Raw genomic sequence first — 15548 nt, 5'->3', positions numbered from 1 at the left:
CGGGAGGGGGATGACAAGTTGAAACTGACCAGGGTCCTACTGAGCAAAACATCCATTTTCTTGATTTTATCGGATTCCTGGAAACTGATATTGCACTGTCCCTCAGACAAGGAAGGATCACTAAATCTCATCTTAAAGACAGAAAAGCCTAAAACCTGGGCTATACTGATATACTTTTAAGCACCACAAGACTGCTGGACAAGAGATACGGCAAAGTTATAGGAAGGGATGCTACAGGGTGCTCTTCCCCCAGCATGTGGACAGCGGTGAAGCAGGCAGACCTTCGGAGAACCCGGCATCTTAAACGAACACTCTAAAGATGATGTAAAACTCGACAACCTACAAATCAATCATAACTGAGACATACAGGGACATTGGGGAGTCGGATCCATGACAGAAGGCATAAAGAACATCAAAAATAGCAACAAGGCACAGCGTCTCTAAAGCTTGTCTCACAGGACCGCTGAAGGTCATACGAGATGCGGGGATGTCAGCTCCACTTGATGAACCTTCCCCAGACTGTAGAGGTGGACCGCTCACAGAACATGACAAGATACCAAGTGGATTCTGCCTAGCAAAAACACAGGGGACTTCTGAGTCACCCTTTGGAACAGACAGCATGGCAAAGACAGCCCCTGGGCCGAGTGATGCTGTCTGAGACCCCTTATGCCACCGACTGATAAAGACATCTCTTGATTGATCTTTAAACAGCTTGGTCTGTCATCCTTTGTCACTGAAGTAAATAAGAAAAAAACATTTTTAAACGTGAGCCATTTTTTCCACATTTTTGTTGTTGTTGTTGTTCTTGTTTGTAAGGTTTAAAAGAATGGAACCACAACCATGGGCGAGCAATAGAGAGTACCCCTTTTGAGGGTTGCCGGGGACATTGTTTAATTGGAATGTGCAACCTAAAATCTGTTCCTTGGCATTCTGGCCAATATTCTGGTGTCACAGGGGATAACCTGGCTACCAGGCTGATGCAGTGACAGTCGAGGAGCCTCCATGTCCCTGAGTGAGCACAGTTTCCTGGCTTTGCTGTCCGTCCTTGCTGGCTCTAGGTCTTATGGCACTTGCTCACAGTTGAACAGCTGAGACCTGAAGGAAGGCTCTGAACAATGCCGACTGTACCTGGGAAAATGTGCGTTGGGAGGTCTCCCCTGGTAGCAGGTGGTCCTGCTCCCTCTTTTTGAAGTGAGGAAACCCAGACCCATACTCGCTCTACTTCTGAAGACAAAAGAGCCCGGCAAAGCAGAGCTGCAGAGAATAGCCCAGGTTCACTCACCAACTGAGCTGCTTTCTTTGCTTGCCACTGCGGGCAGTCCTGAGCCAGCAGTTTGGAGGTCCGTGCCTGGCATGCAGACTCCTGAAATCTACCATGGTGACTTCAAATATTTAGTGAAGAAAGAGGCACGCGAAAGGATGAGATATTTGCCTTTCATTTTTCCTCCTAGGGCCACGCCCATTTCTAACCAGGGGGCTGGGTTACAAAAGAATGTGGTGTCAACTGCAGCACTGTGTCCAAGGAGTAAAGCAGCGCCACCACCCTGGCTCCCTTCTGACAAAACTCCCAGGCTGCAAAGGCACGGAGAACTTGACTGAGGGAAAAGCGAAGGCTGCGGAGGAGAACTTGACTGAGGGAAAAGCGAAGGCTGCGGAACTCCTTAGGAGTGACTCAGATGTTCTGGTACTGAGCCTTCAGCAGCCTTGAATTAAAAATAACCCTGGAAAATTATTTTAAGAATCCGTCTGTCAAAAGACCTATACAAATAGCCACATGCAATTAAGTGCTATACTTCTGTTGGAAACTGTGCACGGCAGGAAACCCATGAGTGTCAATAGGAAATCATTTTTTTTTAAATTTTTTTAGGAAATCATTTTTAAAGCTCAATTGGGCTGAATGTAAGGAACTTGACGTCTTGCAAAAGAGCTTTTTTGGTGGGGGGGCGGGTCTGAGGGTATGCACGTGGACGTGAAGCTGTGACTCGTCACAGAGATAGATCAAGCGGTTACCAAAGTATTCGAAAGATTCCAAAGGGGAAGGAGAAGGGTTATCAATGAAACACAGCAAAGATCGCCCGTCCCTTATCTACAAAGAGAAAGAGTTTGTGATAAGCCGAAGCAGAAAACGGAACTCATTTTAAAGATAAAACACGGAAGCTTCGGGGCTTGGAGTGTAGCCTTGCTTCCTCTCCCCACTCAAGAATCTGTGTCTGGGATTACATTAAAACAGAATAATATCTAGAGCTAGCAAGACTTCTGTCCATGATTCACAATCTTTAGACCTCAAGGGACTCCACTGACGGTGCTGCTGAAATGTAGGTGCTCCTAGCCCAGGGTCCCTGAAAACAGAGATCCTGCATTTTAACAGGCACTTCATGGTGATGCTCGTCTCCGAAATAACTATCTAAAATTTCCCTCTTCAAACTGTTGTCTGAGGTCTATTAGTAGCTCTTGGAATTAGTTCGGTACAATTGGTACTTAAGAAATAGCAACAGCAAAAATGTCAGTGTATACTGTGCTGGAAAGTTTGGATTCATTCATAGAGAGGAAGGCAGCGTGTACTGTGACAGGAGCTCAGTATGCACAGGCGTGAAAAAGATGGAGAAACAGGAGACCATGCTAGATCCAGCACCACTGTTTGCCACACCATCACTCCAGCCCTGGTTTCTTCCCACCTGTATGGAGCCAGGCAAAGAAATGCGACTGCAAGTCTTGTTTTTCCTAAGACTGGCAACTAATGAGTTTGCCTTCATCAATGAATGTGGACAATGTATAGTTAAGCCAGAGAAGGCCTTAACAGCAACGAAGGCACAGTGGATGAGTAACAGACCATTTAGAGCTCAGACTTTTCCAAAGGACTGAAGGCCAGGGGGAGGGGGGGCTGGGGGGGGGGAAGAATGTAGGTAGAAAGCAGGGAGTAAACGAGGGAACAAAAGCAAATTGCGACATGATGCCATGCCACCGTGGCCAACTTAAGGCAGGATGCATTTCAATTTACTGTGTCAGCTTCTCCCTATGGAGTCTTTGGAGGACATGTTGACTCTGAGTCTGCAGTGAGGCTGAACATGATGGTTGCCAGAGACAAGACACAGAACACACAAAGTAGACACAAGGCTGGAGACCAGCTCAGTTTGGTAGTTCGCTTCCCTAGCGTGCATGAAGCCCACAGTCTCTACAGTCTGGTCTCTCGCACAACAGAAAACCAGGAAGGCTGAGACACACTTGTAATCTGAGCATTCACAGGGGAAAAGGAGGAAGGTCAGATGTTTAAGGCTACATAATGAGTCTGAGGTTATCCTGGGCTATGTGAGAATCTGTCTCAAAAGAAAAAGAAACGTCAGGATAAGATGTGCCCATCAAAGGCACATCTCTTTCATTTAACTAGGCTTCCCCTTGCACGGTCCTACCACCTCCCAATAACTTAATCAAATTTTGAACTTTTGAGTGGATTACAACATCATTGAAGCCAGAGCTTTCGTTATGTAATTGAAGGAAATGTCTTCGAAACACCCAGAGGTGTGTTTACTAAGATCCTAGGCCTGGACACGAATGGGTCCAAACTTTAGCCCGGTGACAAACAACCACCAGAAAGATTGAAACAGAAAAGCAATGGCAAGCATGCTTAGAGACATTTATGTCACCTACCATGGCCACTCTGATCTCTGATCTACTGCATAGGAGAAACTCCTCTACTGTAACCTTTTGGGGACTGAAAATCCATCTTTGTTCAGACTCTGCCTGGTACTCTAGCTTGGATATCTTCAACCCAAGAAGGGGGGGGGGGTGTTTCTACTTCTTTTTTTTTTTTTTTTTTTTTTTCTCATTAAACTTGTTTTAATGGGTCTCAAAATTCTGTGACAGATTTTTGGTCAAGTTGTTTCCATTAAAAAGTACTGATTTTGAAAACTAATAACTTAAAACTGCCACACACAAAAAAAATGGTCCACAAAACATTCTTTCCTTCTGAAGGTTTTACGATGCATTGTTATCATTAACCAGTCTTTTACTATTAAACTTAAATGGCCAATTGAGACAAACAGTTCTGAGACCGTTCTTCCACCACTGATTAAGACTGGGGTGGCAGGTGTTAGGGATAATATTCATTTAGCCTTCTGAGCTTTCTGGGCAGACTTGGTGACTTTGCCGGCTCCAGCAGCCTTCTTGTCCACAGCTTTGATGACACCGACTGCAACTGTCTGCCTCATGTCGCGAACGGCAAAACGACCAAGTGGAGGATAGTCAGAGAAGCTCTCAACACACATGGGCTTGCCAGGAACCATATCAACAATGGCTGCATCACCAGACTTCAAGAATTTGGGGCCATCTTCCAGCTTCTTACCAGAACGACGATCAATCTTTTCTTTAAGCTCAGCAAACTTGCATGCTATGTGAGCTGTGTGACAATCCAGAACAGGAGCATAGCCAGCACTAATTTGGCCTGGATGGTTCAGGATAATCACCTGAGCAGTGAAGCCAGCTGCTTCCATTGGTGGGTCATTTTTGCTGTCACCAGCAACATTGCCACGTCTAACATCTTTGACAGACACATTCTTTACATTGAAGCCCACATTGTCCCCAGGAAGAGCTTCACTCAAAGCTTCATGGTGCATTTCAACAGACTTGACTTCAGTTGTTACGTTGACTGGCGCAAAGGTAACCACCATGCCAGGTTTGAGAACACCAGTCTCCACTCGGCCCACGGGGACAGTGCCAATGCCCCCAATTTTATAGACATCCTGGAGGGGCAGTTGCAGAGGCTTGTCAGTTGGACGAGTTGGTGGCAGGATACAGTCCAAAGCTTCCAGCAGCGTGGTGCCACTGGCACTGCCGTCTTTGCGGGTGACTTTCCATCCCTTGAACCAAGGCATATTAGCACTTGGCTCCAGCATGTTGTCACCATTCCAACCAGAAATTGGCACAAATGCTACTGTGTCAGGATTATAGCCAATTTTCTTAATGTAGGTGCTGACTTCCTTAACGATTTCCTCGTATCTCTTCTGACTGTATGGTGGCTCGGTGGAATCCATTTTGTTAACACCAACGATTAGCTGTTTCACACCCAGGGTGTAAGCCAGAAGAGCATGCTCACGGGTCTGCCCGTTCTTGGAGATACCAGCTTCAAATTCACCAACACCAGCAGCAACAATCAGGACAGCACAATCAGCCTGAGATGTGCCTGTAATCATGTTTTTGATGAAGTCTCTGTGCCCTGGGGCATCAATGATAGTCACGTAGTATTTGCTGGTCTCAAATTTCCACAGGGAGATGTCAATAGTGATACCACGCTCACGTTCAGCTTTCAGTTTGTCCAAGACCCAGGCGTACTTGAAGGAGCCTTTTCCCATCTCAGCAGCCTCCTTCTCAAACTTTTCGATGGTTCGTTTGTCGATTCCACCACATTTGTAAATCAGGTGGCCGGTTGTGGTGGACTTGCCGGAATCTACGTGTCCAATTACGACGATGTTGATGTGAGTCTTTTCCTTTCCCATTTTTGCTTTGAATTAGCGGTGGCTTTCACAACACCTGCGTTCTGACGGCAAACCCGTTGCGAAAAAGCGTGTTTCTACTTCTGAAGCCCCATCTCAAGCCACCACTAATTAATGACAAAGGCTTAATGACAAGGCGGCACCATTACCGGGCGGTGGTGGCGCACGCCTTTAATCCCAGCACTTGGGAGGCAGAGGCAGGCGGATTTCTGAGTTCAAGAGTTCAAGGCTAGCCTGGTCTACAGAGTGAGTTCCAGGACAGCCCGGGCTACACAGAGAAACCCTGTCTCGAAAAACAAAACAAAACAAAAAAACAAAAACAAACAAACAAACAAACAAAAAAAGACAAGGCGGCACCGTGAGGGAAGATAACTCTATTCTATCAATGTTATAATCTGAATATGTAATGTTCCCCATGACATGACTAGCTGAATGACTGTTGGGAGACCCTGCTGCCAAGCTTGACAGCCCTTACCTGCAAATCAGCCCTTCGTGCAAAATGGTGGACTCACTTTGTTAGGGGGGCTTCCTCTTCTCTGGGGCACCTGAGACCTCACCTGAGGAATGTAATCTGGTACCTGAGACTCCTGAAATGCCTCCCCATGCTAATGAGGCATCTCAGTACCTTAGCCTCTAGCCAATGACTTTTGCCCACCCTAGATATTCTCATCTCCTTCCCCAAAACTCTATAACTTTGGGTTCACACTGAATAAAGTGCACGCATACCAATCCACCCCAACAAACAAAGACACATATACACAAGTTAAAATCACCTTAGAGAGCTGTCATTGAAGATTGTCAGAGAAGGCCTTTGCCTAAAAGAGCTGTAACATTGAGATCCTCGGGAACCCTCTTCCCCCCAGCATTCACCCCCAGCCAGACCGGGATCCTGCAGAACTCCACCCATTCCAGGCTCCGATTTGTCCTTCCAGCCCAGTATGCAGCAGTATCAGAACTCCCTGAGTGGGAGGATGCAAAGGACATGGGACCCCAGCTGGACCCCCAAATGCAGACCACAAATGGTTGGCCCCCAAATGTTGGTAGTATGTTGGAAGGCTGTGGAAACTTTAGAAGGTGGTGCCTACCTAGAGAAAGCTGGTTGTTGGTGGTGGGTTTTAAGGAGCATATTATCACTGGTTGCTTCCTAAATAGTTCTCTGTTTTCTGGTCCAAGATATAAAGAAAGCTTCTCAGACATGCCAGACTTACTGAAATGGGCTGCACTCGCTCTCTGAATCCATGGACAAAACTGAATCTTTCTACAACCTGTGTCCATCAGACATTCTATCACAGCAATGAAAACGAACTAAATCAACATGTCAGTGCACTTTCCCACCCTGTCAGATGCCCAAAGACGCAAACACATGAGACACAGGCACGGTCAAGAGTGACGTCAGTCTCTTTGTTAATGACCATTTCCTTCTCAACTCCTGAAGTGTGCTATGCAGCAAACACATTGACAGCCTATCAGGGTAACCAGATTCTGCTGAAGGTACCTGAGACATTCTTAGATGTTTCCCAGAGAACTCTGAAGCATGTGCCCACAGGCTCCATCTTAGCTAAATGCTTTAGGAGGCTTTCGTCTTAGAGCACCACTTAGTTTCTGAGAGCCTCATTTTGTTCGTCATCAGTTTGGAAGACAGTAAAGCTACAGGAGAAATGTACTTAGAACCATATTTAGGGGAAATGACTGAAATGGTGGGGAAAAAGCAGTGTGACATTTTTCAGGCTCTGGTGACCCATTTGTGCCCATGATCTCATGAACCACCAGTTCACATACTGCCACACAAATGTGCCAACTGGTCTACCCACTGCCGTCTGTTAGATTTAAGGGTGAGACAGAGTTTTCCTTTACGTTTTAAAATACGGTCTGTATTTCAGCACAGCCCTACTAAAATTTTTCCAGTTATAACAATATCCACAACTAGCTTACTTTCATTATTTTTGCTGAATACTTTCTGTGCAGGAAGCATAGGGAGACAGTGCATTTATGTTTCTGGGTAACTGTCTTTGAGGAAATAGCTTCATTCGAGAAAGAAGAACAAGAAGACAATTTCATACTGCAACTTTTCTTATCTTATGAATGGTAATAAGTGACTACTAAAAGTGTCTATTGTGAGGGCTAAAATATGCAGCAGACAGAATTCAGTAGGCACCCAGTGCATGATGGTATCATTTCTCTTTGAGGCTAAAGGAGGGGAAGCAAACAAACATGCTTTTCTTAACCTGGGTAGACACTGGACGACAGAGGAAGGCAACATTCACAACTCCCCTTCCTCAAGGAAATTAGGAGGATGGGTTTCTTCTTGGCACGGCAGAATTAACACTGACCATGTAGCCTTTGCAATTTAATGGCCACGGGATTTCCTGTGGCGTGATGGTCTAAGCCAGCGTATGAGGTAGGATATGTGAGTTACCAAGCAGATGTATCCAAGACAAACAGACAAGCTAAACCATGCAATGGGGGCTCAATGCCTAAAGCAGCTTTGCTTTTCTGAAGCTCTCTTAATGCAAAGAACTCTGGTCATATAAGAATAATTTTACTCCTGAAATACACCCTGGCATTTCATTTGCACATGCCTCTTTCTGTGCTCAGATGCCTCTCCACACTCTACCTCCTCGAACAGTCAATGCCTATGTCTAGGAAGCCTTTCCAATTTCCTTTACAGTGGGTGAAGTGCCACCTTCTGCACTGCAGGGCTGCCCAGGCTGGCTGCTATTATTGGACTCATCCCAATGTCTTCCCACGGTTTCCTAGATGTCTTACTACTGGTCTCTAATTTCCCCACGGATAGATAGTACATCCTTTGAGGGAATGCAGACACAGTATAACACAGTCTAAGTATCAATGGATGGATGAATGCATGGTAAAATAAAGGACCAGGATTACAGCATAACTCTAAAGTATCTTTACCTGATCCATAAAACCCTGTCAGTTACAAAACAAACAACTATGTTTCACAGGCTAGTTAGAGAAATTGAAATCTTTATAGGAAAAGGGAGTAGCTACCTGTTAATCCCTTTCAATTTGACACTTATATGCTCCTTTGAGTGAAATGAATTCTGTTAGTAGATTATTAGTGACAGGGAAGGTCTTGGTTCTTATGAAAAGCGAGGTTGGGGTTGTCCCTTTTTTATAATCCTCATATATTAGAATAACATGCTGCTCTAGATGACTAAACCTCCCTATCACCGCTCATGGTGGCCTGGGACCTGCCACAGTTGTCTTAGATGCTGTGGGTGGCTCAGAAGTGTGGCAAAGTGTGAGAGCAAGTTTTCTCTGTGAAGTGGACAATATCTTAGTCCAACATGGAGCATAATCAGGGTTCACTCTGCCCTGGAAATCTAATGTTTTGAAGAGTCTCCTGTCTAGTGTAGGTATATAATTGAATAGCAAGCCTGTTTTCCATTGAGCTTTAAGCCTCTTGTCAGTGATGCGATGGACAAAAGATGCCTACAAAATCTTTCTTCCTTTCAATGAGAATAGACTCATTCATCAAAGCTCCACAGAAGCACGGAATCTCACATTTACTTTGTAAGATTTTGACCACTTTTTGATAAACACATCGACTGAAAATCAATCTTCCCCGCTTTCCAGGATAATCGTCCCAGGGGCCATGTTTTACCACATAAGTCTCTGAAGCTTTGCCTTTCAACTGTGGGTTTTCTCTTCCCCTGAGCCCACAGGAGAAGTCACTTCTGAGCCTGCATCAATGCATCACTGTCATGCAGAATGGCTGCTACATTAGACAACAGGGAAGGAGGAAGAGGTCTACTGACCTTGTGAAGCTCCACAGGAGTTGGGGATATGATCTCCCTTATTTCTTGCTTCATTTTCCTCAGGGTTACAGACTTTCTGCCCACATCCGAGGGCAGGGTGTTGCTGCGAGTTGTTTGGCTATAGTGTGGCCGTGAACTGCTCCGTTCCTGGAAGCTGGCCTGTCGCCCCAGCTGACTGCGAGCCGTCGGAGCCTCATGATTCAAACTCATAGTGCTCCCGGACATGATTGTTGCCTGCGGCATCGACAATTTTCAGAAACGATTAAACCACGGATAAGGAAAAGGTTGGCTTGCTCAACGTTAAGCACAACTCTCCTGCCCAGTCAAAAGATAGTGTCTTCAGGGCATAGTTAAAGGCTGGAGAATGGACTCACTGGCTGAACTGTGAACGTTTGGGATGTGTTCTGCAATTACATTTATATTGTGCGTCTCAAATCCAATGGAAGTATTTAAGCCCCTGAGTTTATTTAATCAAATACCACCCCTAGCAATGCTGAGGCAAATTGAAAAGCTCCAACATTAGTTTACTGCAAACTGTATTCGAAGCAATAGCTTTGCATAAGAGCTGGGAATCATGAAGCCACTTTCAGTGCCTCTCATAGACAAGGCTGGAGAGCTTCCCAGTGGAGGCCAAGCTGCTGTTGTCTGGAATGCTCACTCTGACTCCAACGACAGAAGCAAGCTATAGGGTGGAATGAGATTACAGATGCAGAGGCAAAGGGAGTCTCCTAACACTGCCTGCCTGGCACTGTCAAGAGCATCTTCTGGTCCAGTGACCTACCCAAGATGTGTGTAGACACATCTTTGAATATTCATCAGCATTTTGTCTTCTACATCTCATGGCACAGACAGTGTTTCTTAGAAACTGTCTTTGTGTAATACTCTCAGGAAGGTTTTAAAAAATTTACCGTTTTATATAAGATTTAACCATTTGCTCAAAACTTATGAGACTTGAATCGGATTTCATCCAGTCAAAGGGAAGTTTATTCCTTTTCAAATATATCCCTTGAATAGTAAGCAATGAGAAAATAACATCCCAGATGACTGAATCTCAGAACTGGAGCGACAAAAGATTTGAAAGCAGTATCATGATGGGAATGGACATTTCTCATGTTAGAGGATGCCAAGATTCTAAAAACAAGACTGTGGCTAGCTCTATGTTCCTTACGTGATATTTATATATATAAATGTTACACTGGTAAGCATGCCTGAGAATATAGTAGCAAAAGCTATAAGCAACAAAGCTTGATCGGTTGAGGTCTTTGAATAGATTCACTAATTTAAGACCGTAAGTCTACGAGGTAGGCACTTCATCCTTCCCACCTCACAGAAAGGACAGGAGCACAGAGAATTTTACTTGCCCGAGATCCTGCATATAGTAATTGAACCAAGGGCACTGTCTGCAACTATTCATTCATCAGAGGAAACATCGCAAAGAGAGTTACATTTTTATCTGTTGCCTCTGTAACAGTTTACACCTCTCAGTTGATGCCCGGTTTATATGTGCACTGCTAAGAGAGTAGTTGCACAGTTGTCAAGAATTGACATAAATATTCAGGGCTCTAGCAACTGTCTGAAGAAACAGAATCAACAAACACATTCTAACTGGATCACTTATGTCACAGCCACTTATGAGGATGGGATTTCTAGCTACAGAGAAGTCCTTGAGGATTGCTGAGTGCTGCATATAGAATATCACTTATTACTCCATAACCTCATTAGGTAGGTGTTATGGGTCTTCTCCTTCACAATGGGCAAGGGGAGAAGAGGCTCATGGGTAGGTTCTGACACTTGGCAAGAGTATGGTATGGGTACCCTAGAAATCTGGTTGCAGTCATATTCCTTGACCAACAGGCTCTGTGGCTTCTCCTGTCACCCCAAAACTTTCCCTTTTAAATAAAAAATGTCTTTAATATTTAAGCAATGGTAGGCATCTATAGTATGGCGTATTTCTGATAGATACCTTTTTCAGGTTGACTGACACCTCCCTGACAGTCAGTTGTGTTGGTGTCATGGACACTTTCCATTTGATGGTACTTACATATATCACTTCTATGTTTAACGGTATTATGTTTAACGGTATTATGTTTACATTTATCGCTTTTATGTTTCTATGGTAACTGACAGCACCCAGTGATTTTTTTCCTGCAATAATGACCATCCATACATTATTCTTACCTCCTTAGAATACCTATCTGCTTTATTTATATCTAGTTTCTCCTTCTCATTTTTTTTGTGAGATCCACAGGAAGCATGTGGGAAGTAAAAGAATCACTTGGTCTGAGAGCTGCTACTCTGGCTGAGCCGCCAGAAGAGACACTGAAAACGGGGTTTCCCCGGGGCCAGTGGAGGGGAGGAGATGCAAGAACAGCTCCTCGTCCAAGTTTTCAAACTGTGGCTGGATTGCTCACTTAAACGGAAATTCAACCGAATGAATAGCATCTAAAAAGGATTATAAAAGTTTAAGTACAAATATAAATATAATCCAGACATTTGGTTAAACTCTCATCTGTTAAAAAAAAAAAGCTAAAGTAGTATTAATTAAGAAATGCTAAACCCAGTACTTAATTTTTATTACATTTACTCAACATAAGGTTCTATATTTTTTTAAATTTTATTTGCATTGGTGTTCTGCCTCCATGTATGTCTGTGAGAGGGTGTTGGATCCCCTGGAACTGGAATTACAGACAGTTGTGAAATACCATGTGGGTGCTGGGATTTGAACATGGGTCCTTTGGAAGGACAGTCAGTTCTCTTAACCACTGAGCCATCTCTTCAGCCCCTTCAGGTTCTCTATTAATCATTATGTTAAGTATATGTTAAGTATCACTATAATTACTATTTTTTAAGCATTAATTTTTTTTTGAGACAGGGTTTCTTTATGTAGTCCTGGCTACCCTGCAACTCACTCTGTAGACTAGGCTGGCCTCAAACACAGAGGTCCTCCTACCTCTGCCTCCCAAGTGCTGAGATTAGAGGTGCTCACCACCACTGTCCAGCAATTCCTATGTTTTATGTAAGTAACCACTGGTAAGAGGGGCTAAAAACTGCTTGAAGTCTTAGTTTGAGCTTTTAGCCTTGGAGAAGACTATACAATTTTTTGGAATTGGTAAAGTTGCATCTAATTATTGCTTGCAATAATGAAAATGATTAGTAAATTCTCCTTTCAGTCACAATCATTTTGGCTGATCCATATTTATAAACGTTTGCTTTAACGTTTGGTGTTGAGGGTAAATTTCATCTGCAGGATTCTAGCTTCGACAAAAACATAACAGCTTTCCTAATCAAGAGAACAGAATTCATTTAGATGATCAAAGTTTTTTTGTGTGTGTGACACTTCCGTAAATGTGACTCTAATCTATGAATCCATTGAACATCCCTCCTAGCTGAGAATTTAACTTCTCTTTGGCCCAACCCCTTTCCTTTCTGTGTTTGTAATTTTCAGGGACACACCACATAAAGCCAGACAGAGGCGTCTGTAAGATGACGGAACACACTTCCAGCCCTTGTTTTTTGTGAGATAACTCAGTTTCCAGGCAACGGCCCAGGATCATCCTGTTTCTTTTACAGCACCTTCAACGTACCCAATGTCAAAGAAGCTATAAGAGTGAGTTCCACAAGAGAGATACATCAAATGGGAAAGACATGGGAGGCGAAGTCAGTTAGGAGAGGGCAGTGCTCATGAATTATGAATTGTGCGCCTCATTCAGCCTGAACCTTGACATTCTACGTACAGGGGGTGGTAAGAGTTTAAATAAACAGGCTGGCCCTTAAGAATTGTGCTCTTTTTGAAAATTGTATTAAAAAGAGAGAGAAATCAATGGCTCACATCTTAATTTAAATTTTATAAGTCTATCCATGCCCAGGCCCTTTAACTGTGCTCTGAAGCCAAAAATTCATGCCAGGTACTACTACGGTGTCTATAAATTCAGACTACTGTTTTCCTTTTAGAATATTTTCTTTGCAGATTCACAAACATTAGAGTCACGTAAGATATCCACACATGCAACTGAGAAGCAAAGTAACATAAGGATGAGTAACCGTTTTAGAATCGCAAGGTTCCACCCGGCTGGGCCATTCGCATTCCTTAGAGTGACTCGGGGACCTCATATGACATCCAAACAAAAGTGAGACTTTCACCACTTTACAGTTTACAGCTTGGAAACGTGGAGAGAACATAAAAGGAAACATTCCAGGCCTTCCCAGACTAAGTCTGAATACTGCCAGCAGATTCATGGCTTTGTTTAAGGAATTGCCCAGAGTTCTGCTGTTCTTCCTCAGATTCAGGTGACGTTAATATGGAATTGAGATTTCCAATGAACAGCGAGAAGCAGGGAGTGATATTTTGCCTGCTTATCAAGTAGACTGGCCTTTTAAAACAGCCTCGTGGTTATCAACTTGAGGGCAAAACAAAACATAAGTTGTATTTCCTCTTATGTTCCTCGTAACGATTAAATTAATTTCTATACCAGGTACAAATGAAAACATGCCAAAGAAACCTTTCTAAAGCAGCTAAGAGAATGAAATGCACCACTGTTGGAGGACTGGGCTAGCTCCTTAGCGATTTGGTGGGAAACAGGTACAGTCAGGGTTAGCAGGGGAGCAATGGCAGAAGCCACAAGTCAGTAAGAACTGCATTGTATAAAATCAAACTGCTGTCCGGAAGGCAAGGGCGGGGGAGGCGGCTTCACAAGCAAAAGTAGAAACAGAAAAGGTAGCTACCAAGAGGGTCATGTTTCTCAATGACACACGCCTGTCAGCTTTCTCCTGTGGAAAGGGGTTAAAGCTTTTAAATGAACTGCTGTGATCAAAGCAAATGTAAAAGGACCAAAACAAAGGAATGTCGGGACAGTCAAGATAAACAGGGGGACCAAGGCTACCTCAAGCTCTCTCAGGATTCCCGACTGGCCGCAGGTCTCCAGGTCCTCCAATGCTTGAGACCAGAAGTTTTCTTCTTGTTCAGCGTCTGCACTGTCAGAAGCCCCTGCGAAGCTGCCAGCAAGAAACACAGTCTGGGTTAAGGAAGACAGACCGATAGGAATGTATGTACGCATGCGCGTGCGCAGCCACAGCCACAGCCACAGACGGATCGACACACACACGCTGTATGGTTCTCTTGTCCAGAGGCAGACACTTGCAATCTCAACACTTAAGAGTTTTTGTCAAATGGAATTGTTTCAGGTCAGCCTGGGCTCTGTATGGAGACAGAGAAGACATGGGTCTTAGAAGCTGACTTCCCCGAGTGCTACTCTGGGGAACTGCCTTGTGCTACTGGGCTATCCTCAGGGCAGCAAGGATTTTGGAAACCTTTTATGTGGCTGACATGGACAGTCAAAGTGGATTACTTCACAAACTCAATGCTAACAAGAGCAGCCGCTGGGTGTAGAGAGCCATGACTCCACCCTCTGAGACCCTGAAGTCACCCTGGGCGGGGCAACAGTGGGGGTGCAACCGTACCCACTGGCTGTGGACCGATCCCAGTCTTCATTACTCAGGCCCACATCTGGGTATGTCTGGCTTCGAGGCTTGGGGACCGGAGACAGGCTGGCTCTTTGCTTCGGACTCCTCCAATCATAGGTGTTGTAATTGTATCCTGAAGTCTGAAAAGTCGAGCCTGAAACAGAAGCAAGGAGTTAGCGCTGGGCCTGAGGATTACCTCATCTGTTGAGATATGACATCAGTGGCCAGCACAAGGTCAGGTGGCAGAGTGACAGCGGAAACAATAAGTAAGCGCACAGTGGGACCTTTCCTGCAACGCTGCTCTGAGAGCTTTCTTCACAGCCAGCTTTGGTCCTAATTATTTGCAATGAAAAGATAACCACTAAAGGCTTTGAAAAGCGGTTTCCAGTACCTAAGCCTTCCCCGGGGCTTCGGTTCACAGTCGGTACCATATACACACCTCCATCTTCCCCAGACTGCCTCAGCTGACTCCAGTCAGAGCTCTGGAGCTACCAGTTCTCACTTTTCACTTCTCCTTTCACAACTATTCCACCATGTTTTAATGAGAAGACCCATTTCTCATCCAATTCGAACCCTTGTGGGTGGTTGGCCCAGAGGACAAGAGTCCCCAGCCACCAAATCCAGGGGTAAGTTGGGAGAGCCTAGCTCCTAGGAGAAGGGCACTTGGAGACTGGGCCATCGTTGATCAAGGCAGACTCAGAGCAAGGCATTTACCACTCTGTGTTTCCTCCCCACCTCTCTCTCCTCTCCCTCTCTCTCCCTCTCCCTCTCTCCCTCTCTCCCTCTTTCCCGCGCTCCCTCTCCCTTTCCTCCCTCTCCCCCC

General features: G+C 44.7%; 1 protein-coding gene and 1 pseudogene across 12 annotated transcripts in view; both read right to left on the bottom strand.

The window, feature by feature from the left end:
- Grip1 (glutamate receptor interacting protein 1) overlaps nt 1-15548 on the bottom strand; it is a 647269-nt gene that overhangs the window by 26925 nt on the left and 604796 nt on the right. For 6 of the 11 annotated variants that reach the window (XM_028759124.1, XM_028759129.1, XM_028759131.1 and 3 more), the window contains 3 exons: nt 14723-14879; nt 14146-14257; nt 9266-9499 (listed from right to left, as the gene is read on the bottom strand). In XM_028759124.1, coding sequence (XP_028614957.1) covers nt 9266-9499; nt 14146-14257; nt 14723-14879 — 503 coding nt within the window. Of the gene's footprint in view, nt 1-9265; nt 9500-13987; nt 14033-14145; nt 14258-14722; nt 14880-15548 lie in introns of all 11 variants that reach the window. The other 5 variants (XM_028759128.1, XM_028759126.1, XM_028759123.1 and 2 more) reach the window with 1 other exon arrangement.
- On the bottom strand, nt 3815-5551 carry LOC114613757 (annotated as a pseudogene). Its single transcript, XR_003710224.1, has one exon. The product of XR_003710224.1 is annotated as an elongation factor 1-alpha 1 pseudogene (transcript).

The sequence above is a fragment of the Grammomys surdaster genome, unplaced genomic scaffold (genome assembly GCF_004785775.1).
Source record: "Grammomys surdaster isolate TR1022 unplaced genomic scaffold, NIH_TR_1.0 126271, whole genome shotgun sequence".
Taxonomy (NCBI): Eukaryota; Metazoa; Chordata; class Mammalia; order Rodentia; family Muridae; genus Grammomys; species Grammomys surdaster.
Note: the sequence above shows the minus strand (reverse complement) of the source record. Positions and strands in the feature narration are given on the sequence as shown.